This window comes from Nomascus leucogenys, chromosome 4, assembly GCF_006542625.1.
Source record: "Nomascus leucogenys isolate Asia chromosome 4, Asia_NLE_v1, whole genome shotgun sequence".
Classification (NCBI taxonomy): domain Eukaryota; kingdom Metazoa; phylum Chordata; class Mammalia; order Primates; family Hylobatidae; genus Nomascus; species Nomascus leucogenys.
This window is the reverse complement of record NC_044384.1, coordinates 82,809,971-82,833,759: the sequence shown is the minus strand read 5'-3', so window position 1 is coordinate 82,833,759 and position 23,789 is coordinate 82,809,971. Positions and strand designations below refer to the sequence as shown.

The following is a 23,789-nucleotide window of genomic DNA, read 5'->3' as shown; positions in this document are numbered from 1 at the left end:
TAATAATAGCTGGAGATTTCAACACCCCACTTTCAATATTGAACAGATCTTCCAGACAGAAAATCAACAAACAAACATTGGACTTAACCTGAAATAATTTCAGGTATCTTTTCTGATCACACTGGAATAACAGAAATCAATAAGACGGATTCTGGAAACTATACAAATACATAAAAATTAAAGAGTATGCTCCTGAATGACTAATGGGTATGAATAGATTAAGAAGGAAATTGAGAAATATATTGAAACAAATGATAATGGAAACACAATATACCAAAATCAATGGAATACAGCAAAAGCAGTACCAACAGGGAAGCTTAGAGCTATAAGTGCCTACATCAAAAAGGAAAAAATAAATTTCAAACAAACAACATAATGATGCATCTTAAAGAACTAGAAAAGCAAGAGCATATTAAATAAAAAATTAGCAGAAGAAAAGAAATAAAGATCAGGGCAATAATAAAGGAATTTAAAATGAAGAAAAGAATACAAAACATCAACAAAACAAAACTTGGTTTTCTGGAAAGATAAACAAAATTGGCAAACCTTTAGCTAGACTAAGAAAAAAGAGAGAAACCCTATATAAATAAAATCAGAGATGGAAACAAGAGACATTACAACTGATACCACAGAAATTCAAAGGGTCATTAGAGGCTACTATTAGCAATTGTGTGCCAATAAATTGGAAAATATAGAAGAAATGGGTAAATTCCTAGATACATACAACCTACCAAGATTGAACCCTAAAGAAATCCAAAACCAGAACAGACCAATAAAAAGTAATGAGACTGAAGCTGTAATAAAAAGTCTCCAGGTAAGGAAAAGCCTGGGACCTGATGACTTCACTGCTGAATTCTACCAAGCATTTAGAGAACTCATATGAACCCCAATCAAACTATTCCAAAAAATAGAAACAGAGGAAATATATTAAACTCATAATACAAGGTTAGTATTACACAGATACCAAAACCAGACAAAGACACTTCAAAAAAAGAAAACTACAGGCCAATATCCCTAAAGAACATTGATGAAAAAATTCTCCACAAAGTACCAGCAAATTGAATTCAGCAACACATTAAAAAGATTTTTCATGATGACCAAGTGGGATTTTGAACCACGGATGCAAAGATGGTTCAAAATACAAAATCAATTGATGTGATACATTCTATCAATAGAATGAAGGACAGAAACCAGATGATCATCTCAATATTGAATAAACATTTGATAAAATTAAACATTGCTTCATGATAAAAAAAAAAACTCTCAAAAAAAACTGGGTATAGAAGGAACATACTTCAACATAATAAAAGCCATATGTGACAGACTCATAGCTAGTATCATATGAAATGGGGAAAAAATTGACGGCCTTTTCTCTAAGATCTGAAACACAACAAGGATGCCCACATTCACCATTGCCATTTAACATAGTACAGGAAGTCCTAACTAGAGCAATCATACAAGAGAAAAATATCAATAGCACCCAATTGGAAAGGAAGAAGTCAAATTATCCTTGTTTGCAGACTATACGATCTTCTATTTGGAAAAACATAAAGACTCCACCAAGAAACTATTCAAATTGATACCCAAATTCTGTAAAGTTGCAGGATAAAAAATCAACATACAAAAATCAGTAGCATTTCTATATGCCAACAGTGAACAACCTGGAAAACAAATCAAGAAAGTAACCCCATTTACAATAGTGACAAATAAAATTAATTACCTAGAAATTAACCTAAGAAGTGAAAGATCCCTACAATGAAAACTCTAAAATGTTGGCGAAATAAATTGAACAGGACACCAAAAATGGAAAGATATTCATGTTGATGGATTTGAATAATCAATATTGTTAAAATGTCCATACTACCCAATGCAATCACAGATTCAATGCAATCTCTATCAAAATACCAATTACATTATTCTCAGATATAGAAAACACAATTCTAAACTATATATGAAACCATAAAAGACCCAGAATAGCCAAAGCTATCATGAGCAAAAAGAACAAAACTGGAAGAATCATATTACCTGACTTCCAATTATACTACAGAGCTATAGTAACCAAAACAAGATGTACTGGCATAAAAACACACGCATAGACCAATGGGACAGAATGGAGAATCCAGAAAAAAATTCATACATCTACAGTGAACTCATCATCAACAAAGGTGCCAAAAACATACATTGGGGAAAAGGACAGTCTCTTTAATAAGCAGTGCTGGGAAACTGGATATCCACATGCAAAAGAATAAAATTAGACCCCTATCTTTTGCCATATATAAAAATTAAATGAAAATGAATTAAAAATTTAAATCTAAGACCTCAAACTATGAAACTAATGCAAGAAAACATTGGGTAAACTCCCCAGGACATTGGACTGGGTAAAGATTTCTTCGGTAATATGCCACAAGCACAGGCAAACGAAGCAAAAATGGAGAAATTGGATCACATCAAGTTAAAAAAACTTCTGTACAACAAAGGAAACAATCCACAAATGGAAGAGACAACCCACAGAATGGGAGGAATTTTGCAAATTACCCATCTGATAAAGGGATTAATAACCAGAATATACAAGGAGTGTGTTTTTAGACCTACAGATCCACAACTCTGTAGGAAAAAAATCTAACAATTTAATTTTTAAATGGGTGAAATATCTGAAGAGACATTTCTCAAAAGAAGACACACAAAAAACAAACAGGTATATGAAAATGTGCTCAACATCATTGGTCATCAGAAAAAATGCAAATCAAAACTACAATGAGATATCATCTCACCCCAGTTAAAATCGCTTGTATCCAAAAGGCAGGCAATAATAAATGCTGGTGAGGATGTGGAGAAAACGGAACCCTCATGCACTGTTGGTGGGAATATAACTTAGTACAACTCCCATGGAAAACAATTTGGAGGTTCCTCAAAAAGTTAAACACAGAGCTGTATATTATCCAGCAATCCCATGGCTAGGTATATACCCAAAAAGGAAATCAGTATATCAAAAGGAAAGGATATCTGCTCTCCATGTTTATTGCAGAACTATTCACAATAGCCAAGATTTGGAAGCAACCTAAGTGTCCATCAACAGATGAATGGATAAAGAAAATATGGTACATATACAAAGCAGGGTATTATTCAGCCATAAAAAAGAATGAGATCTTGTCATTTGCAACAACATGAATGGAACTGCAGATCATTAAGTTGAGTGAAATAAGCCAGGCAAAGAAAGACAAACTTCACGTGTTCTCACTTATCTGTAGATCTAAAAACTAAAACAATTAAATTCATGGACATAGAGAGTAGAATGATAATTACCAGAGACTGGGAAGGGTAGTAGTGGCTGTGTCAGGGGGAAAGTGGGCATGGTTAATGGGCACACAAAAAAATGGAAAGAATGAATAAGATTTAGCATTTGATCACACAACACAGTGACTACAGTCAGTAATAATTTAATTGTACACTTTAAAATAACTAAAAGAGTATAATTGGATTGTTTGTAACACAGAGGATAAATGCTTGAGGTGATGGATGCCCCATTTACCCTGATGTGATTATAACATATTGTATGCCTGTTTCAAAATCTCTCATATACTCCATAAGTAAACACACCTACTATGTACCCACAAAAACTAAAAATTTAAAATTTTTCCAAAGACATAGTTTGGAGAGAAAGTGCCACAACATTTGGTTTAGACAGATGAAACAGAGCTACCTATGGGAACAGAGAGGAACATGTTTCACGACATGGAATTCAGCCTTAGCAAGGGGTACCATGTGCAGTCCCTCCTGGACACTGTGTACCGATGGCTTGTGCCCGGAGCATGATCATTAGATCATAGTTCCAAGTACGATGGGGCAGACATTTTTCTAAAACCTGCAGGGTACATTTCAAGGTGTCATTGATGGTGTCTTGAGAAATCATTCCTGAAACCTTGATTTTTTTGTCTTTGCAAAAACAGCTTTTTAGAGGTATTACAACTTCTACGTTACAACAAAAGGTAAGTAATCTAAGGACAATATTGTCACAGTCTGTGACATGAGAAGTTTGGGGTACTCTCTAACTTACCGTATGTCTTCTGAAATGGCAGGAAACCATTATCATCACCCAACCATGTCTCCACTGATGGTGAGGAGGGACTTGAGGTGCCCACTGCCGTCCACCAGCATCATATCGCCTGGTATCTCTCCCGAAACTTTGAATGTATGACAGTAAAAGTAACACATAAAAGAGTCAAGAGTCAGAGGGTTAATTTCCAACAGTCCAGTAACCCAGCCCTCTGGGACAGTGCCATGAGAAAATGGAGATAAACCAATTTTAATGGATCATAGGTGGTACAAGATAAGGTAGTGGTACCAGGCAGGAGAACCAGCTGAAGTTGATGGGGCAAGGTAATCTAAGGGTTTGGAGCTTTATCATAAACCTGGGGGGAAATATTAAATGATTTTATGCAGAGATAGCCATGATCAAATTGATACTTTGGATATAACACACTCAACTGTTCACGATATCCCCAAACTAGAAATACTCTAGAATTTCATTAATAATAGAATGAATAAATAAGATGCAGGATATTCACCTAGTGGATTTTTATACAGAAAAAGGAATGAACAACTTACTGTGTACAATAACATGGATGAATAACAAAATCATTTTGTTTGCCACAAGAATAACAAAAAATGATTGCATACGATACCACTTCACTTATGTAAAAGTCAAAGAAAAGCAACTATGGTGTTGGGAGTCAGAAAGGTGATTCTCTTTAGGATTTCACTGGGATTGCATTAAATCTATATAGCAGTTTGGGTAAAATTGCCATTTTAAAATATTGAATTTTATAGGCTGTGAATGTAACATCACTCTCCATTAATTTAGATTTTCTTAAATTCCCTTTGCAATATTTTATAGTTTATAGAAAAAAGTCATGCATTTTCCATTAAATTTATTCTAATTAACTTAGTTTTTGAGGCCATAAAGTTGTTCATCATAATTTTAATTTCTAATTATTCATAGCTACTATATATGAAGGCAATTGTCTTTTTCTATATTAAGCTTATATCCTTCCAACTTGATAATTAGATCTAGTAGCATTTTGTGGATTCCCTAAAATTTTCCACTACAAAATCATGCCATCTGCAAGAACATGTGAGTGCATGTGTGTTTTTGGTAGAACAATTATATTTCTATCTTTTGCTTTTTATTATCTTTCTGGCAGTAGCTAGGACCTTCAATACAATAACAAATAACAATTGGCAAGAGCTGAAATTCTGCCTCACCACATGCCACATTGTCCAAGTTGTCTACAGAGAGGTCCTCTTTCCCAGAATATAATAAAACAGAGAATTTCCTTTTTATTTTTTTAACCCTCCCCTGAAAATCTTAACCCACTTTGATGTATTGTTTCATGGATGTTCCTTTCACATCAGTTTACCTATGGCCTGCACAGTCCTAGAATATCATGTATAGAATTAGATCTCTTGCCTCCCAGCCACTATACAGACTCTCTACTATGCTAAAGTACATAGGAGAGACTTGTGTTCATAGTGCACTGTATGTTAATACAGGAGATATTTGTCTTTCTTTAATTTCAACTTTTATTTTAGATTCAAGGGGTGCACGTGCAGGTTTGTTACACGAATATATTGCATGATGCTGAGGCTAGGGGTATGAATGAACCCATCACCCAGGTAGTGAGCATAGTACCCAATTGGTAGTTTCTCAAATCCTTTTCCCTCCCTCCCTGCCAACTCTTGTAGTCCCCAGCATCTATTGTTCCCTTCTTTATGTCCCTGTGTACTTAACATTTAGCACCCACTGATAAGTTGAGGACATTGTAATGTTTGGTTTTCTGTTCCTACATTAATTCACTTAGGAAAATGGCTTCCATCTGCAACCATGTTGCTGCAGAAGACATGATTTCATTCTTTTTTATGGCTACATAGTATTCCAGTCTACCATTGGTGGACATTGAGGTTATTCCATGCCTTTGCTACTGTGCATAGTGCTCCAATGAACATGTGAGTGCGTGTATCTTTTTGGTAGAACAATTTATCTTCACAAGGGACATTTCTGTTGTGTTAACATTTCAACATCCCAGCCTGTCTTACATGTTTTGAATTTGTATCAATGATCTACTGGCAACAGATTGGAGAAGAAACTTTTATACACTCAGTATCTATTTACAAACAGAGAACATTCCTTCTGAGAAGGCCTGCCATTGATTAACTGTTGATTCTTTTAACGTTTTAAGTGTAAAGTTTCACTTGTTAAACATCCTTTAAGTTTCAAAGTGTGCTTTCCCTTCACTAACATTTCCCAAAGGTTGTTATTGTTCCCATGATCTAATCTGCCCCTGTTTCTCAGGTTTGGGAGAAAGTTCATGCTCAGATGGTCTTACCTCCAGCTCGCCATCGTAGGCACCTGTGCAGCCTTTGCTCCCACCATCCTCGTATACTGCTCCCTGCGCTTCTTGGCTGGGGCTGCTACATTTAGCATCATTGTAAATACTGTTTTGTTAAGTAAGTCAATATTTTCGATTCACATTTTCCAAGCCTTGGCTTTGCCATTGAAGCTCCACCTGTGTTTGAAGCTAAATCTTGTTTGTGTTTTCTTTCAGTTGTAGAGTGGATAACACACCGATTCTGTGCCATGGCATTGACATTGACAATTTGTGCTGCTAGTATTGGACATATAACCCTTGGAGGCCTGGCTTTTGTCATTCGAGACCAGTGCATCCTCCAGTTGGTGATGTCTGCACCATGCTTTGTCTTCTTTCTGTTCTCAAGGTATTGAGCTTGCATTCTTCTTTTGCCATATGACATCCTTGAATGCAGATGTACATGGAATTAGGACATGAATTCCATTTGATCCTCTGTCTAGCCCTGAGTACATTCTCCTAATCTGTGCTAAATGTGCAATTCAAGAAGCAAAACACAAAGGGTTTCCTGATGAAATTAAGGAGAGTTAATTAAATTTGAATATAAGATAATCAACAAATACTTCTGTAAAATATCCAAATATTGCAAGAGATGCAATAAAACTCAAAATTATTCACTGTTTATATGAAATTTTATTTCACCCAAATATTCCGTATTTTATTTAACTGAATAAAACATAGGAGGTTCCATTTAATTCAAATTTCAGATAAAGAACAAATAATTTTTGGTGTAAAGATATCCAAAATATCTCATGGGACATGCTTATACTAAAAAAGAAAATTGCTGCTCATTAGAAATTTAAATTTATCCATGTGCCATGTTGACTTCCTGCACCCATTAACTCATCATTTAGCATTAGGTATATCTCCTAATGCTGTCCCTCCCCCCTCCCCCCACCCCACAACAGTCCCCGGAATGTGATGTTCCCCTTCCTGTGTCCATGAGTTCTCATTGTTCAATTCCCACCTATGAGTGAGAACATGGATACATATGTAACAAACCTGCACATTGTGCACATGTACCCTAAAACCTAAAGTATAATTAAAAAAAAAAAAAAGAAATTTAAATTTATCCATGCCACTTTTTTTATAAGAAAATCTTTTTTAACTTTCAAGTTCAGGGGTACATGTGCAGGCTTGTTACATAGGTAAACTTGCATCATGAGGATTTGTTGTACCGATTATTTTATCACCTAGGTATTAAGCCTAATACCCATTTGTAATTTTTCCTGATCCTCTCCCTCCTCCCACCTTTCACCCTTCTATAGGCCCCAGCGTGTCTTGTTCCCCTCTATATGTCCGTGTGTTCTCATTATTTAGCTCCCACTTATAAATGGGAACATGTGGTATTTGGTTTTCTGTTCCAGTATTTAGTTTGCTAAGTATAATGGCCTCCAGCTCCATCCATGTCCCTGCAAAGGACACAATCTTGTTCTTTTTTATGGCTGCATAGTATTCCATGGTGTATATATATGTACCAATTTTCTTGGTCCATTCTATCACTGATGGCATTTAGGTTGATTCCATGTATTTGCTACTGTGAATAGTGCTGCCATGAACATACATGTGCATATGTCTTTATAATAGAAGAGTTTCTAGTCCTTTGGGTACATACCCAGTAATGGGACTACTGGGTTGAAAGGTATTTCTTTCTTCAGGTCTTTGAGGAATCACCACACTGTATTCCACAATGGTTGAATGAATTTATACTCCCACCAACAGTGTAAAAGCATTCCTTTTTCTCCACAACCTAGCCAGCATCTGTTACTTTTTGACTTTTTATTAATAGACATTCTGATTAATGTGAGATGGTATCTCATGGTGGTTTGATTTGCATTTCTCTAATGACCAGTGATATTGAGCATTTTTTCATAATAGTCGGTCATATGTGTGTCTTCTTTTGCAAAATGTCTGTTGCAAATGTTCGTTGCAGCTCTATTGACAATAAGAAAAACATGGAATCAACCTGAATGTCCATCAATGACAGATTAATGAAAATGTGATACTGACACACCATGGATTATTATGCAGCCATAAAAAGGAATGAGAGTATGTCTTTTGCAGGAACATGGATGGAGCTGGAGGGTATCATCCTTAGCAAACTAACACAAGAACACAAAACCAAATACGACATGTTCTCACTTATAAATGGGAGCTAAATGATTAGAACTTATGAACACAAAGAAAAACACAATAAACACTGGGGTCCACTTGAGAGGGGAGGTTGGAAAGAGGGAGAGAAGCAGAAAAGATAACTATGGGTACTGGGATTCATACCTGGGTGATGAAAAAATATGTACGACAAACTTCCATAATACATGTTTACCTCTATAACAAACCTTCACATGTGCCCCAAATCTAAAATAAATGAAAAAAATAAAAGTGTCTGTTCATGTCCTATGCCCACTTTTATTTTAGTATACTTTAAGTTCTGGAATACATGTGCAAAATGTGCAGGTTTGTTACACAGATATACATGTGCCATTGTGGTTTGCTACACCCATCATCCCATCATCACCATTAGGTATTTCTCCTAATGCTATCCCTCCCCTAGTCTCCCACCCCACAACAGGCCCCAGCATGTCACATTCCCCTCCCTGTGTCCATGTGTCCTCATTGTTCAACTCCCACTTATGAGTGAGAACATGTGGTGTTTGGTTTTCTGTTCCTGTATTAGTTTGCTGAGAATGATGGTTTCCAGCTTAATCCATGTCCCTGCAAAGGACATGAACTCATCATTTTTTATGGCTGCATAATATTCTATGGGGTATATGTGCCACATTTTCTTTACCCAGGCTATCACTGATGGGCATTTGGGTTGGTTCCAAGTCTTTGCTATTGTGAATAGTTCTGCAATAAACATATGTGTGCATGTGTCTTTATCGTAGAATGATTTATAATCCTTTGGGTATATACCCAGTAATGGGATTGCTGGGTCAAATGGTATTTCTGATTCCAGATCTTGAAGAATCACCACACTGTCTTCCACAATGGTTGAACTAATTTACACTTTTACCAACAGTGTAAAAGTGTTCCTATGTATCCACATCCTCTCCAGCATCTGTTGTTTCCCGACTTTTTAATGATCGCCATTCTAACCGATGTGAGATTGTTGTGGGATTGTTCCTCAGAGAGACCGATGGGGTTCAGGAGGATATTTATTATTTAGGTGCACTGGCCCAGTCAGATTAACATCCAAAGGACTGAGCCCTGAACAGAGAGTTAAGTTACCTTTTAAACATTTTGTGGGGCAGGGGGAGATCTGTGCAGGGGAAGCATATTACAGAAGCAAGCAACAAAGACAGTTATTCAATTAATTGAGACATGCATTACATCATTTCTTACTTTTCAAGGAAAAACATGTTTTACAACTTGAGTTTATCTGTCTAGTGACCTTGCAGCTGCACAGCTAGAGAAACAGGGTCTTCACAATGCTTGGGAAGGGAGGAGAAATAAGGCTCACTAGCAACAGAAAAACAGGCAGTTAATTTTTAAAAGACTCCAGCTTTTTCTCTTTCTCAGGGGGAATTGGGTTTTCTTACATACAACTGAGTTTCTGCTTACACATTCTTTAATTTCTTTTAATTCCTGTTCCATTCCTTCCTTTGGTGCTTTTTATAACAAAGGTGTTAATAGAAAGCACCACTATTTGCCACTTCTTCACAGAGCTGCGCGTCTTCTATTGGCAGTGGCTGATATTTTGTTAATGCCATCAACTGCGCAGCAGTGTGTCAGGTTACTATTGCCTCTATAGTTGACTGTATACTCCTAATAAACTGGGGTAAAAGGCAAAGAAGGATGAGGCAGATACCAAGAATAAGCAAGAACCCACCAATGAGGGTTTTGAATCCTCCAAAAGCTAAGAGCCATCCTCCAAACAAGGAATCTGGGGACCACCCAGACCAAATCTGAACTGGAACATGGACCAACTTGTGCATTCTAGCTGTGATTTCCACGACAGCTCTGCCATTATCATCAATTTATAGGCAACAGTTGGTTAAATTAAATTTTCCATGTACTCCTCCTTCCGAGGCTTTCAATTCAGCCTTCTGAGTGGAAGTCCCAGAAGGTAAGGCTTGAGCCTCGACTACTGAGTGTTGGGTCACTGCTGCATACCCTGCATATCGCACCCCATCTGTTATGAAACTGCTACTATCAGCGAAGTATTCAACATCTGGGCTCTCCAAGGGGGTATCTCTGAGATCTTCCCGGCTCAAGAACACTTCGTCCACCGTATTTATGCAACAGTGGGGAATGTCCTGCCAGCACAGTGAGGCAACCTACCGCCCTTCCAATCGGGTTTCTCCACCGGCAGCAGGGTAGCTGGGTTCAAGGTATTTACAGTCTCTAGTGTTATCTGGGGATTTTCACACAGAAGTCCTTGGTACTTTAGCATTCTAGAGTTGGACAGCCAACGATGTCCTCTTTGCTTCATTAAGGTGACTACAGCGTGTGGCACCCGAACTATTAACTTCTGACCTAGGGCTAGCTTGTTGGCATCTTCTATAAGGATTGCAGTAGCCGCCAATGCCCTGAAGCACTGGGCCAACCTAAGGCCACCAAGTCCAGTCTTTTGGATAAATAAGCTACCAGCCGATGCCAACAGCCCAACAACTGAGTTAAGACTCCAACTGCCATTCCCTTTCGTTCATCCACATACAAAAAGAAGGGCTATTTTACATCTGGCAACCCAAGTGCCGGGGCCTGGATGAGAGCTTACTTTATATCCTTGAAGGCCTTTTCCTGTTCCTTTTCCCATAGGAGGGGCTCTCTTTCCTTTCCTTTGGTAGCCTCATATAAGGGAGGAGCCTTGCTATAAGGGAGAAGTTTGGAATCCAGATTCGGCAGAATCCCGCTGCACCTAGAAATTCCCTGACCTGCCACTTGTAACTGGGGTGGACAACGCACATAACAGCCTCCTTGCGTGCACTTCCAAGCCTGGGCTGGCCTTGGGATACCATGAATCGTAGATATCCAACCTCCCAGAAACAGACTTTTGCCTTGTCCTTGGACACTTTATAACCAGCTTCACACAGCAGGTGAAGAAGCCTCTCTGTTCCTTGGAGGCATTCCTCCCTCGTGGTGGCAGTGAATAACAAATCATCAATGTATTGTAATAGCACACAATTGTCAGTAGGTGGCGCAAAAGCCTCAAGATCTGTAGCCAAGGCCGCCTCAAAAATGGTAGAATTTTTTCTTTTTTTTATACTTTAAATTTTAGGGTACATGTGCACAACATGCAGGTTTGTTACATATGTCTACATGTGCCATGTTGGTGCGCTGCACCCATTAACTCGTCATTTAACATTAGGTATATCTCCTAATGCTCTCCCTCCCCGCTCCCCCCACCCCACAACAGTCCCTGGTGTGTCATGTTCCTCTTCCTGTGTCCATGTGTTCTCATTGTTCAATTCCCACCTATGAGTGAGAACATGCGGTGTTTGGTTTTTTATCCTTGCGATAGTTTGCTGAGAATGATGGTTTCCAGCTTCATGTCCCTGCAAAGGACATGAACTCATCATTTTTTATGGCTGCATAGTATTCCATGGTGCATATGTGCCACATGTTCTTAATCCAGTCTATCATTGTTGGACATTTGGGTTGGTTCTGAGTCTTTGCTATTGTGAATAGTGCCACAATAAACATACGTGTGCATGTGTCTTTATAGCAGCATGATTTATAATCCTTTGGTATATACCCAGTAATGGGATGGCTGGTTCAAATGGTATTTCTAGTTCTGGATCCCTGAGGAATCACCACACTGACTTCCACAATGGTTGAACTAGTTTACAGTCCCACCAACAGTGTAAAAGTGTTCCTATTTCTCCACATCCTCTCCAGCACCTGTTGTTTCCTGACTTTTTAATGATGGCCATTCTAACTGGTGTGAGATGGTATCTCATTGTGGTTTTGATTTGCATTTCTCTGATGACCAGTGATGATGAGCATTTCTTCATGTGTCTTTTGGCTGCATAAATGTCTTCTTTTGAGAAGTGTCTGTTCATATCCTTTGCCCACTTTTTGATGGGGTTGTTTGTTTTTTTCTTGTAAATTTGTTTGAGTTCATTGTAGATTCTGGATACTAGCCCTTTGTCAGATGAGTAGATTGCAAAAATTTTCTCCCATTCTGTAGGTTGCCTGTTCACTCTGATGGTAGTTTCTTTTGCTGTGCAGAAGCTCTTTAGTTGAATTAGATCCCATTTGTCAATTTTGGCTTTTGTTGCCATTGCTTTTGGTGTTTTAGACATGAAGTCCTTGCCCATGGATATGTCCTGAATGGTATTGCCTAGGTTTTCTTCGAGAGTTTTTAAGGTTTTAGGTCTAACATTTAAGTCTTTAATCCATCTTGAATTAATTTTTGTATAAGGTGTAAGGAAGGGATCCAGTTTCAGCTTTCTACATATGGCTAGCCAGTTTTCCCAGCACCAAAAATGGTAGAATTCTTAAACCCTTGTGGCAGCTTTGTCCAGGTATATTGTGATTGCCCCCACTAGAAGGCAAATATAGGCTGACTTTGGGGAGCAAGCTTCAAACAAAAGAAGGCATCCTTTAAGTCCAGGCATGTGAACCATGTGGCCTCAGCAGGAATCTGTCCCAACATTGTGTATGGGTTGGCTACTATGGCATGGATAGTCACAGTGGCCTTGTTTACCACCTGGAGATCCTGCACTGGCCTGTATTCACCATTTGGCTTGCACATGGGCAGCAGAGAAGTATTCCAGGAGGACTTGCATTTCACTATAATCCCATGTTCATAGAGCTGATTTAGATGTTTTGTTATTCCTTCAATTTCCTCTCTAGGTAGTGGGTATTGACGGACTCATACCGGGGCAGCATGAGGGTTAAGCTCTACTACCACCCAGGGGTCTGTTTGCAGCAAGTCCAGGGGGGTTTTCCTCAGCCTATACATGTGGTACCTTAAAAAGCATCCCCCACATATTGTGTAGGTCCGGCTCCAGTGGCCTTCTGGCACACAGTTCATAGAGCCGCCACTCCTCAGCCCTTGGGACAGTCAGGATCAATACCCATTGCCTTTAGCACCTCTATCTCCAGGGTCATATTCCCTTTAGGTGTAAAGGAAATTTGTGCCTGCAGTTTCTGGAGTAAGTCTCTCCCTAACAAAAGCACTGGACAATTTGGCATATATAGAAACTCATGCTGCACTTTTTGTGCCCCAATAACACATCTTCTGGATTTGCATAAAGGTTTCTTTTCTTTGGCCCCAGTAGCCCCTATGATAGTAGCACAGTTCTTTGTGGGGGGGCTAATTGGGTGAGTTACCACAGAGAAATCAGCACCAGTATCAACCAAAATATCCATTAATCGGCCCCCTACTTCCATAGAGACCATAGGCTCCCCATGGCCTAAAAATATGGAGCCCAGTCTGTCTCAGTCCTCAAAATCTCAGCCCCCACTAAGCCGATCAGAACAGGATCTGCCTTTGAGACATGAATAGCAACAGAACGCTGCACTCGGGTGTTAGACAACTGACCATCATCTCCATCCTTTTCCTTTTCGGGGCACTCATCTTTCCAGTGGCCCATTTGCCTGCACCTTGCACATTGGTTCCTGTCCCACCAAGACTGGCTTTCCTCTCCCGGTCTTGTCTTCCCCCTTCCTCAGCGTCTGCCTCAACCACACCCTCTAGCAAATCCAGGGTTAATTTCTGCTAGTGCAGCAGCTGTAAATCGAGCTATCTCTTTGCTTCTATTTCTGGTTTTTCTTTCTTCCTTTCTTCCTGGTTTACGTATACTTTGTTTGCTCTTTCCAGGAGTTCACTAATATGTTTCCCTGCAAAGCCTTCCAGCTTCTGAAGGTTTCATCTTATGTCTCCCTGAGCTTGCCTGACAAAGGTCATTTTTATCATATTTTGGTTTTCAGAAGCCTCTGGAATAATTGGAGAGTACAGCCGATATGCCTCACAAAGCCTTTCACAGAATGCACTTCGGCTTTCGTCAGGCTTTTGGTGCACTTCTGATATTTTACTCATATTCATTGCCTTCCTTCCTCCTGCTTTTTTCCCATTTGGGAGTACCTTTCTATATAGCTGCAGCCATTCCATGTCCCTTGCCTCATTTGGGTATTGCTCCACAGTGAACTGGCATGGATTAGGGGTGGCCTCTGGGGCTTCCCCTTCTAACCAGCTGAGAGCTGCCTGATTAACTCTCCTATGCTCCTCTGTATTAAATAAAGTTAGCAAAAGTTGTTGACAATCTGGCCAGGTTGGGTCGTGTGTCATAATAATAGAATTCACCAAATCAATGAGAGCCTGAGGCTTTTCTGTATAGGAAGGGGTGTGCTGTTTCCAATTTAAGAGATCAGTAGTGGAGAAAGGCTGATAAACATAAACCCTAGAGCCACCTTGTGTCTGCCCCTGGTCATCATAAACTTGTATTCTGGTCTCTCAAAGTGGCATCTGCAAAGCCTGTGGTTGGCCTGAGTGGAGGCACCCAGCTGCCTCACCCTGTCCATCTTCCCTGTTTTTTTCAAACGGGGGCTTCTGTTACTCTGAGGGGAGACTGAGCCTCACTTTCCTCCAAGCCTGACTCTCCGGATGCTCCTGACTCTGCCTCCTGCCTTATTCTGGCCAAAGACGGGTAGACTGGCACATACAGGGGCCGACATTCCCTTTCCTCTGGTGGGGCCTGAAGAACTGGTTTTGGCTGAGGCTTCAGGGATTCCTTTTCCTGGGAGACACTAGGGGCTTTAGGTTCCTCTGCTTTCTTTGGTTGGGCGCCTGAGCCACTAATGCATTGCAATTTCCCTCTAGGCAGGGCTGTAGCCAACTGGGGCAAGTTTGTGCCACACTGAGCCAAGAGTCTATATAGGGAAACTGGTCTGGGTATCCTGGTTGTCCTCCAACTCCAGTGACCACCTTAAACACATGGCCAATTAATTCCCTGTCTTTTGTACCTTCAGAGGACCACCCCACATTGAAATCAGGCCAATCTATCTCACAATATGTCCTTAATTTTTGAGCATCCAGTTTCATGCCGTAATCACCTCTAAATCCTTTTTTTAAATTCTTTATCATGCACTCCAAAGGAGTTGGTTTTGATGCTTTCCCTCCCATTTCCTCCCTTGCGGCACACTTTCACTTTCACTTTCACTCTCGGGTCCACTAGACGAGGTCCTATTATGGGAGTTTTGGATGCTGCTTAGCCAAGAACATGCCTTCCCCTGTCACAGCCTGCTATGGCCATGAAGCTGGTCTTATCAGCCATATGCAGCATCCTAGTTCTGACTTCCCCCACACTCACCTTGAAGCACACAGCCCACGCTAAGGGATCTATGCCTCCCCACGTCACTCCCCACATTGGCCTCTCCCAACACCGTCTCTTTCACACATCTCCCCTGCCCCAGGACTCCTCATCAGATAAAACAAGCCTCTCTCATGTCCCAGGTGAGCCTAGTTAGGCTCCCACATTCACACACATACACACACCACTCCTACCCCAGGACTTCTCATCAGATGAAATGAGCCTCTCTCATGTCCCAGGTAGGTTTACATGCACCCACACACTCCCAGTTCCTGTCTCCAGATCCAGTGAACCACTTTCACTTTGTTAGTGGGGACATGAGGTTCATCCAAATTGGCAAATGACTCCTGCCCCCCAGCCATTCTGGGTTGGATTAGTGGTTGTTCCCTGGGAGGTGATCAAGCTCCCCTTTGTTCTTATGGGATGGGCTTCCCTTCCTTGGGCCCTTGCTCCTTACCATGGTTCCTGAAGTGCTGGTATCACTGCAACCCCACCCCTGGCTCCATTGTGCTTCCAGGCAGGCCTCCAGGATTGGGGGAGAGCTGGTCTCCATCCAGGTGAAGCTCCCCTGTGGTGTGCCTTGGATGCCAGGTCTCCCCCAGCCCCAGGGCTGTAGTCCCACAGGCAGAGGAGACAGTAAATCTGCCATCTCCAACCCTGGATGAGTCCACAGAAATGTTGCAGTATTGTTAAGGAATCAGAGAGACCAATGGGGCTCAGGAGGATATTTATTATTTAGGTGCACCGGCCCAGTCAGATTAGCATCCAAAGGACTGAACCCTGAACAAAGACTTAAGTTACCTTTTAAGCATTTCGTGGGGTGGGGGGAGATCTGTGCAGGGGGAAGCATATTACAGAAGCGAGAAACAAAGACAGTTATTCAATTGATTGAGACATGCATTACATCATTTCTTACTTTTCAAAAACAAACATGTTTTATGACTTGAGTTTATCTGTCTAGTGATCTTGCAGCAACACATCTGGAGAAACAGGGTCTTCACAATGCCTAGGAAAGAAGGAGAGATAAGGCTCACTAGACACAGAAAAATAGGCAGTTAATTTTTAAAGGACTCCAGCTCTTGCTCTTTCTCAGGGAGAATTGGGTTTTCTTACATACAACTGAGTTTCTGCTTACACATTCTTTAATTTCTCTTAATTCCTGTTCCAAGGTGATATCACATTGTGGTTTTGATTTGCATTTCTCTAATGACCAGTGATGATGAGCTTTTTTTCATATGTTTGTTGGCTGCATAAATGTCTTATTTTGAGAAGTGTCTGGTCATATCCTTCACCCACTTTTTGATGGAGTATTTTTTTCTTGTAAATTTATTTAAGTTCCTTGTAGTTTCTGGATATTAGCCCTTTGCCACATGAATAGATTGCAAACAGTTTCTCCCCTTCTGAGGGTTGCCTGTTCACTCTGATGATAGTTTCCAATGCTGTGCAGAAGCTCTTTAGCTTAATTAGATCCCATTTATCAATTTTGGTTTTTGTTGCCATTGCTTTTGGTGTTTTAGTCATAAAATCTTTGCCCATGCCTATGTCCTGAATGGTATTGACTAGGTTTTCTTCTAGGGATTTTATGATTTTAGGTCTTACATTTAAGTCTTTAATTCATCCTGAGTTAATTTTTGTATAAGGTAGACACCTGGAAGGGGTCCAGTTTCAGTTTTCTGCGTATGGCTAGCCAGTTTTCCCAACACCATTTATTAAATGGGGAATCCCTTCCCCATTGCTTGTTTTTGTCAGGTTTGTCAAAGATCAGATGGTTGTAGATGTGTGGCATTATTTCTGAGGGCTCTGTTCTGTTCAATTGGTCTATATATCTGTTTTGGTACCAGTACCATGCTGTTTTTGTTACTGTAGCCTTGTAATATAATTTGAAGTCAGGTAGCATGATGCCTCCAGCTTTGTTCTTTTTGCTTAACATTGCCTTGGCTATGCAGGCTCTTTTGTAGTTCCATATGAACTTTAAAGTAGTTTTTTCTAATTCTGTGAAAAAGTCATTTGTAGCTTGTTGGGGATAGCATTGAATCTTTAAATTACTTTGGGCAGTATGGCCATTTTTATGATATTGATTCTTTCTATCCATGAGCATAGAATATTTTTCCATTGTTTGTATTTTCTCTTATTTTCTTGAGCAGTGGTTTGTAGTTCTCCTTGAAGACATCCTTCACATCCCTTGTGAGTTGGATTCCTAGGTATTTTATTCTTTGTAGCAACTGTGAATGAGAGTTCACTCATGATTTGGCTCTCTGTTTGTCTATTATTCGTGTATAGGAATGCTTGTGATTTTTGCACATTGATTTTGTATCCTGAGACTGCTGAGGTTGCTTATCAGCTTAAGAAGATTTTGGACTGAGACGATGGGGTTTTCTAAATAAACAATCATATTGTCTGGAAACAGAGACAATTTGACTTCCTCTCTTCCTATTTGAATATCCTTTCTTTTTTTTGGTTTCTTTATTATTATTATTATTATACTTTAAGTTTTAGGGTACATGTGCACAATGTGCAGGTTACATATGTATCCATGTGCCATGTTGGTGTGCTGCACCCATTAACTCGTCATTTAGCATTAGGTATATCTCCTAATGCTCTCCCTCCCCCCTCCCCCCACCCCACAACAGTCCCCAGAGTGTGATGTTCCCCTTCCTGTGTCCATGTGTTCTCATTGTTCAATTCCCACCTATGAGTGAGAACATGCAGGGTTTGGTTTTTTGTCCTTGCAATAGTTTACTGAGAATGATGGTTTCCAGTTTCATCCATGTCCCTACAAAGGACATGACCTCATCATTTTTTATGGTTGCATAGTATTCCATGGTGTATATGTGCCACATTTTCTTAATCCAGTCTATCGTTGTTGGACATTTAGGTGGGTTCCAAGTCTTTGCTATTGTGAATAGTGCCGCAATAAACATACGTGTGCATGTGTCTTTATAGCAGCATGATTTATAGTCCTTTGGTTATATACCCAGTAATGGGATGGCTGGGTCAAATGGTATTTCTAGTTCTAGATCCCTGAGGAATGCCACACTGACTTCCACAATGCTTGAACTAGTTTACAGTCCTACCAACAGTGTAAAAGTGTTCCTATTTCTCCACATCCTCTCTAGCACCTGTTGTTTCCTGATTTTTTAATGATGGCCATTCTAACTGGTGTGAGATGGTATCTCGTGGTTTTGATTTGCATTTCTCTGATGGCCAGTGATGATGAGCATTTCTTCATGTGTTTTTTGGCTGCATAAATATCTTCTTTTGAGAAGTGTCTGTTCATGTCCTTCGCCCACTTTTTGATGGGGTTGTTTGTTTTTTTCTTGTAAATTTGTTTGAGTTCATTGTAGATTCTGGATATTAGCCCTTTGTCAGATGAGTAGGTTGCAAAAATTTCCTCCCATTTTGTAGGTTGCCTGTTCACTCTGATGGTAGTTTCTTTTGCTGTGCAGAAGCTCTTTAGTTTAATTAGATCCCATTTGTCAATTTTGGCTTTTGTTGCCATTGCTTTTGGTGTTTTAGACATGAAGTCCTTGCCCATGCCTATGTCCTGAATGGTATTGCCTAGATTTTCTTCTAGGGTTTTTATGGTTTTAGGTCTAACATGTAAGTCTTTAATCCATCTTGAATTAATTTTTGTATAAGGTGTAAGGAAGGGATCCAGTTTCAGCTTTCTACATATGGCTAGCCAGTTTTCCCAGCACCATTTATTAAATAGAGAATCCTTTTCCCATTGCTTGTTTTTGTCAGGTTTGTCAAAGATCAGATAGTTGTAGGTATGTGGCATTACTTCTGAGGGCTCTGTTCTGATCCATTGATCTATGTCTCTGTTGTGGTACCAGTACCATGCTGTGTTGGTTACTGTAGCCTTGTAGTATAGTTTGAAGTCAGGTAGCGTGCTGCCTCCAGCTTTGTTCTTTTGGCTTAGGATTGACTTGGCAATGTGGGCTCTTTATTCATTCCATATGAACTTTAAAGTAGTTTTTTCCAATTCTGTGAAGAAAGTCATTGGTAGCTTGATGGGGATGGCATTGAATCTATAAATTACCTTGGGCAGTATGGCCATTTTCATGATATTGATTCTTCCAACCCATGAGCATGGAATGTTCTTCCATTTGTTTGTATCCTCTTTTATTTCAATGAGCAGAGGTTTGTAGTTTTCCTTGAAGAGGTCCTTCACATCCCTTGTAAGTTGGATTCCTAGGTATTTTATTCTCTTTGAAGCAATTGTGAATGGGAGTTCACTCATGATTTGGCTCTCTGTTTGTCTGTGATTGGTGTACAAGAATGCTTGTGATTTTTGTACATTGATTTTGTATCCTGAGACTTTGCTGAAGTTGCTTATCAGCTTAAGGAGATTTTGGGCTGAGACAATGGGGTTTTCTAGATATACAATCATATCATCTGGAAACAGGGACAATTTGACTTCCTCTTTTCCTAATTGAATACCCTTTATTTCCTTCTCCTGCCTGATTGCCCTGGCCAGAACTTCTAGCACTATGTTGAATAGGAGTGGTGAGAGAGGGCATCCCTGTCTTGTGCCAGTTTTCAAAGGGAATGCTTCCAGTTTTTGCCCATTCAGTATGATATTGGCTGTGGGTTTGTCATAGACAGCTCTTATGATTTTGAGATATGTCCCATCAATACCTAATTTATTGAGAGTTTTTAGCATGAAGAGTTTTTGAATTTTGTCAAAGGCCTTTTCTGCATCTATTGAGATAATCATGTGGTTTTTGTCTTTGGTTCTGTCTTTATTTCTTTCTCTTGCCTGATTGGCCTGGCCAGAACTTCCAATACTATGTTGAATAGGAGTGGTGAGAGATGGCATCCTCGTCTTGTGCTGGTTTTCAAAGGGAATGCTTCCAGCTTTTACCCATTTAGTATGATATTGGCTATAGGTTCCTAAGAAATAGCTCTTATTATTTTGAGATACGTTCCATCAATAACTAGCTTATTGAGAGTTTTTAGCATGAAATGGTGTTCAATTTTATTGGAGGACTTTTCTGCATCTATTGAGATAATCAAGTGGTTTTTGTCATTTGTTCTATTTATGTGATGGATTTGCATATGTTGAACCAGGCTTGCATCCCAGGGATGAAGCTAACTTGATGGTGGTGGATAAGCTTTTTGATGTGCTGCTGGATTCAGTTTGCCAGTATTTTATTGAGGATTTTTGCACTGATGTTCATCAGGAATATTGGCCTGAAATTTTTTTGTTGTGTTTCCAATGGGTTTTGATATCAGGATGATGCTGGCCTTATAAAATGAGTTTGGGAGGAGTCCCTTTTATTCTATTGTTTGGAATAGTTTCAGAAGGAATGGTACCAGCTTCTCTTTGTACCTCTGGTAGAATTCAGCTGTAAATCTTTCTGGTTCTGGCCTTTGGTTGGTTGGTAGGCTATTAATTACTGCCTCAATTTCAGAACTTGTTATTGGTCTATTCAAGGATTCAACTTCTTCCTTGTTTAGTCTTGGGAGGGTGTATGTGTCCAGGAATTTATCCATTTCATTTAGATTTTCTACTTCATTTGCATAGGGGTGTTTATAATACTCTCTGATAGCAGTTTGTATTTCTGTGGAATCAGCAGTGATATCCCCTTTATCATTTTTTATTGTGTCGATTTGATTCTTCTCTCTTTTCTTCTGTATTAGTCCTGCTAGCGGTCTATTTTGTTAATCTTTTCAAAAAACAGCTGCTGGATTCACTGATTTTTTAAAGGGTTTTCATGTTTCTATCTCTCAGTTCTACTCTGATCTTAGTTATTTCTTGTCTTCTGCTAGCTTTTGAATTTGTTTACTCTTACTTCTGTAGTTCTTTTAATTGTGATGTTAGGGTGGCAGTTAGAGATGTTTCCCACTTTCCTCTGTGGGCATTTAGTGCTATAAATTTCCCTCTAAACACTGTTTTAAGTGTGTCCCAGAGACTCTGGTACATTGTGTCTTTGTTCCCATTGGGTTCAGAAAATGTACTTTTTTCTGCCTTAATTTTGTTATTTACCTATTAGTCATTCAGGAGCAGGTTGTTCAGTTTCCATGTAGTTGTGTGCGTTTGAGTGAGTTTCTTAATCCTGAGTTCTAATTTGATTGCACTGTGGTCTGAGAGACTGTTTGTTATGATTTCCATACTTTTGCATTTGCAGAGGAATGTCTTACTTCCAATTATGTGGTCTATTTTAGAGTAAAGGTGGTGTGGTGCTGAGAAGAATGTATATTCTGTTTATTTTGGATGGAGAGTTCTGTAGATGTCTATTAGGTTGGCTTGGTGCAGAGCTGAGTTCAAGTCCTGAATATCCTTGTTAATTTTCTGTCTCACTGATCTAATATTGACAGTGGGATGTTAAAGTCTCCCACTATTATAGTGTGGGAGTCTAAGTCTCTTTGTAGGTCTCTAAGAACTTGCTTTATGAATGTGGGTGCTCCTCTATTGGGTGCATTTATATTTAGGATACTTAGCTCTTCTCGTTGCATTTATCCCTTTACCATTATATAATGCCTTTCTTTGACTTTTTTGATCTTTGTTGGTTTAAAGTCTGAAGTCTGTTTTGTCAGAGACTGGGATTGCAATCCCTCCTCTTTTTTTCTTTCTATTTGCTTGGTAAATATTCCTCCATCCCTTTATTATGAGCCTACGTGTGTTCTTGCATGTGAGATGGATCTCCTGAATACAGCACACCGATGGGTCTTGACTCTTTATCCAATTTGCCCATGTGTGTATTTTATTTGGGGCATTTAGCCCATTTACATTTAAGGTTAATATGTTTATATGTGAATTTCATACTCTTATTATGATGCTAGCTGGTTATTTTGCCCATTAGTTGATGCTGTTTCTTCATATTGTCAATGGTCTTTACAATTTGGTATGTTTCTGCAGTGGCTGGTACCAGTTTTTCCTTTTTATATTTAGTGCTTCCTTCAGGAGCTCTTGTAAGGTAGGCCTGGTGGTGACAAAATCTCTTAGCATTTGCTTGTCTGGAAAGGATTTTATTTCTCCTTCACTTATGAAGCTTAGTTTGGCTGGATATGAAATTCTGGGTTGAAAATTCTTTTCTTTAAGAATGTTGAATATTGGCTCCCACTCTCTTCTGGCTTGTAGGGTTTCTGCAGAGAGACCACTGTGCGCTTCCCTTTGTGGGTAACCTGACCTTTCTCTCTGGCTACCCTTAACATTTTTTCCTTCATTTCAACCTTGCTCAATCTGATGCTTATGTGTCTTGGGGTTGCTCTTCTGAAGGAGTATCTTTGTAGTGTTCTCTGTATTTCCTGAATTTGAATGTTGGCCTGTATTGCTAGGTTGGGGAAGTTCTCCTGGATAATATCCTGAAGAGTATTTTCCAACTTGGTTTCATTCTCCCCATCACTTTCATGTACACCAATCAATCGTAGGTTTGGTCTTTTCACATAGTCCTATATTTCTTGGGGACTTTGTTCATTCCCTTTCATTCTTTCTTCTCTAATCTTGTCTTCACACTTTATTTCATTAAGTTGATCTTCAATCTCTGATATACTTTCTTCTGCTTGATCAATTTTGCTATTGATACTTGTGTATGCTTCATGAAGTTCTCATGCTGTGTTTTGCAGCTCCGTCAGGTCATTTATGTTCTTCTCTAAATTGGTTATTCTAGTTAGCCATTCATCTATCCTTTTTTCAAGGTTCTTAGCTTACTTGCATTGGGTTAGAACGTGCTCCTTTAGCTCAGAGGAGTTTGTTATTACCCACCTTCTGAAGCCTAATTCTGTCAATTTGTCAAGCTCATTCTCTGTCCAGTTTTGTTCCCTTGCTGCCAAGGAGTTGTGATCCTTTGGAGAGGAGGCATTCTTGGTTTTGGAATTTTCAGCCTTTTTGCACTGGTTTTTCTTCATCTTTGTGGATTTATCTACTTTTGGTCTTTGATGTCAGTGACCTTCAGATGGGGTTTTTGTGTGATCATACTTTTTGTTGATGTTGACGCTATTCCTTTCTGTTTGTTAGTTTTCCTTCTAATAATCAGGCCCCTCTGCTGCAGGTCTGCTGGAGTTTTCTGGAGGTCCACTCTGGACCCTGTTTCCCTGAGTATCACCAGCAGAGGCTGCAGAACAGCAAAGATTGCTGCCTGCTCCTTCCTCTGGAAGCTTC

The 23,789-nt window shown here is 39.6% G+C and overlaps 1 protein-coding gene across 1 annotated transcript in view; it reads left to right on the top strand.

The window, feature by feature from the left end:
* SLC22A25 (solute carrier family 22 member 25) overlaps positions 1 to 23,789 on the top strand; it is a 68,949-nt gene that overhangs the window by 5,578 nt on the left and 39,582 nt on the right. The window contains exons 3-4 of the mRNA XM_003274121.3: positions 6,350 to 6,504; positions 6,603 to 6,771. Coding sequence (XP_003274169.2) covers positions 6,350 to 6,504; positions 6,603 to 6,771 — 324 coding nt within the window. The remainder of the gene's footprint in view (positions 1 to 6,349; positions 6,505 to 6,602; positions 6,772 to 23,789) is intronic.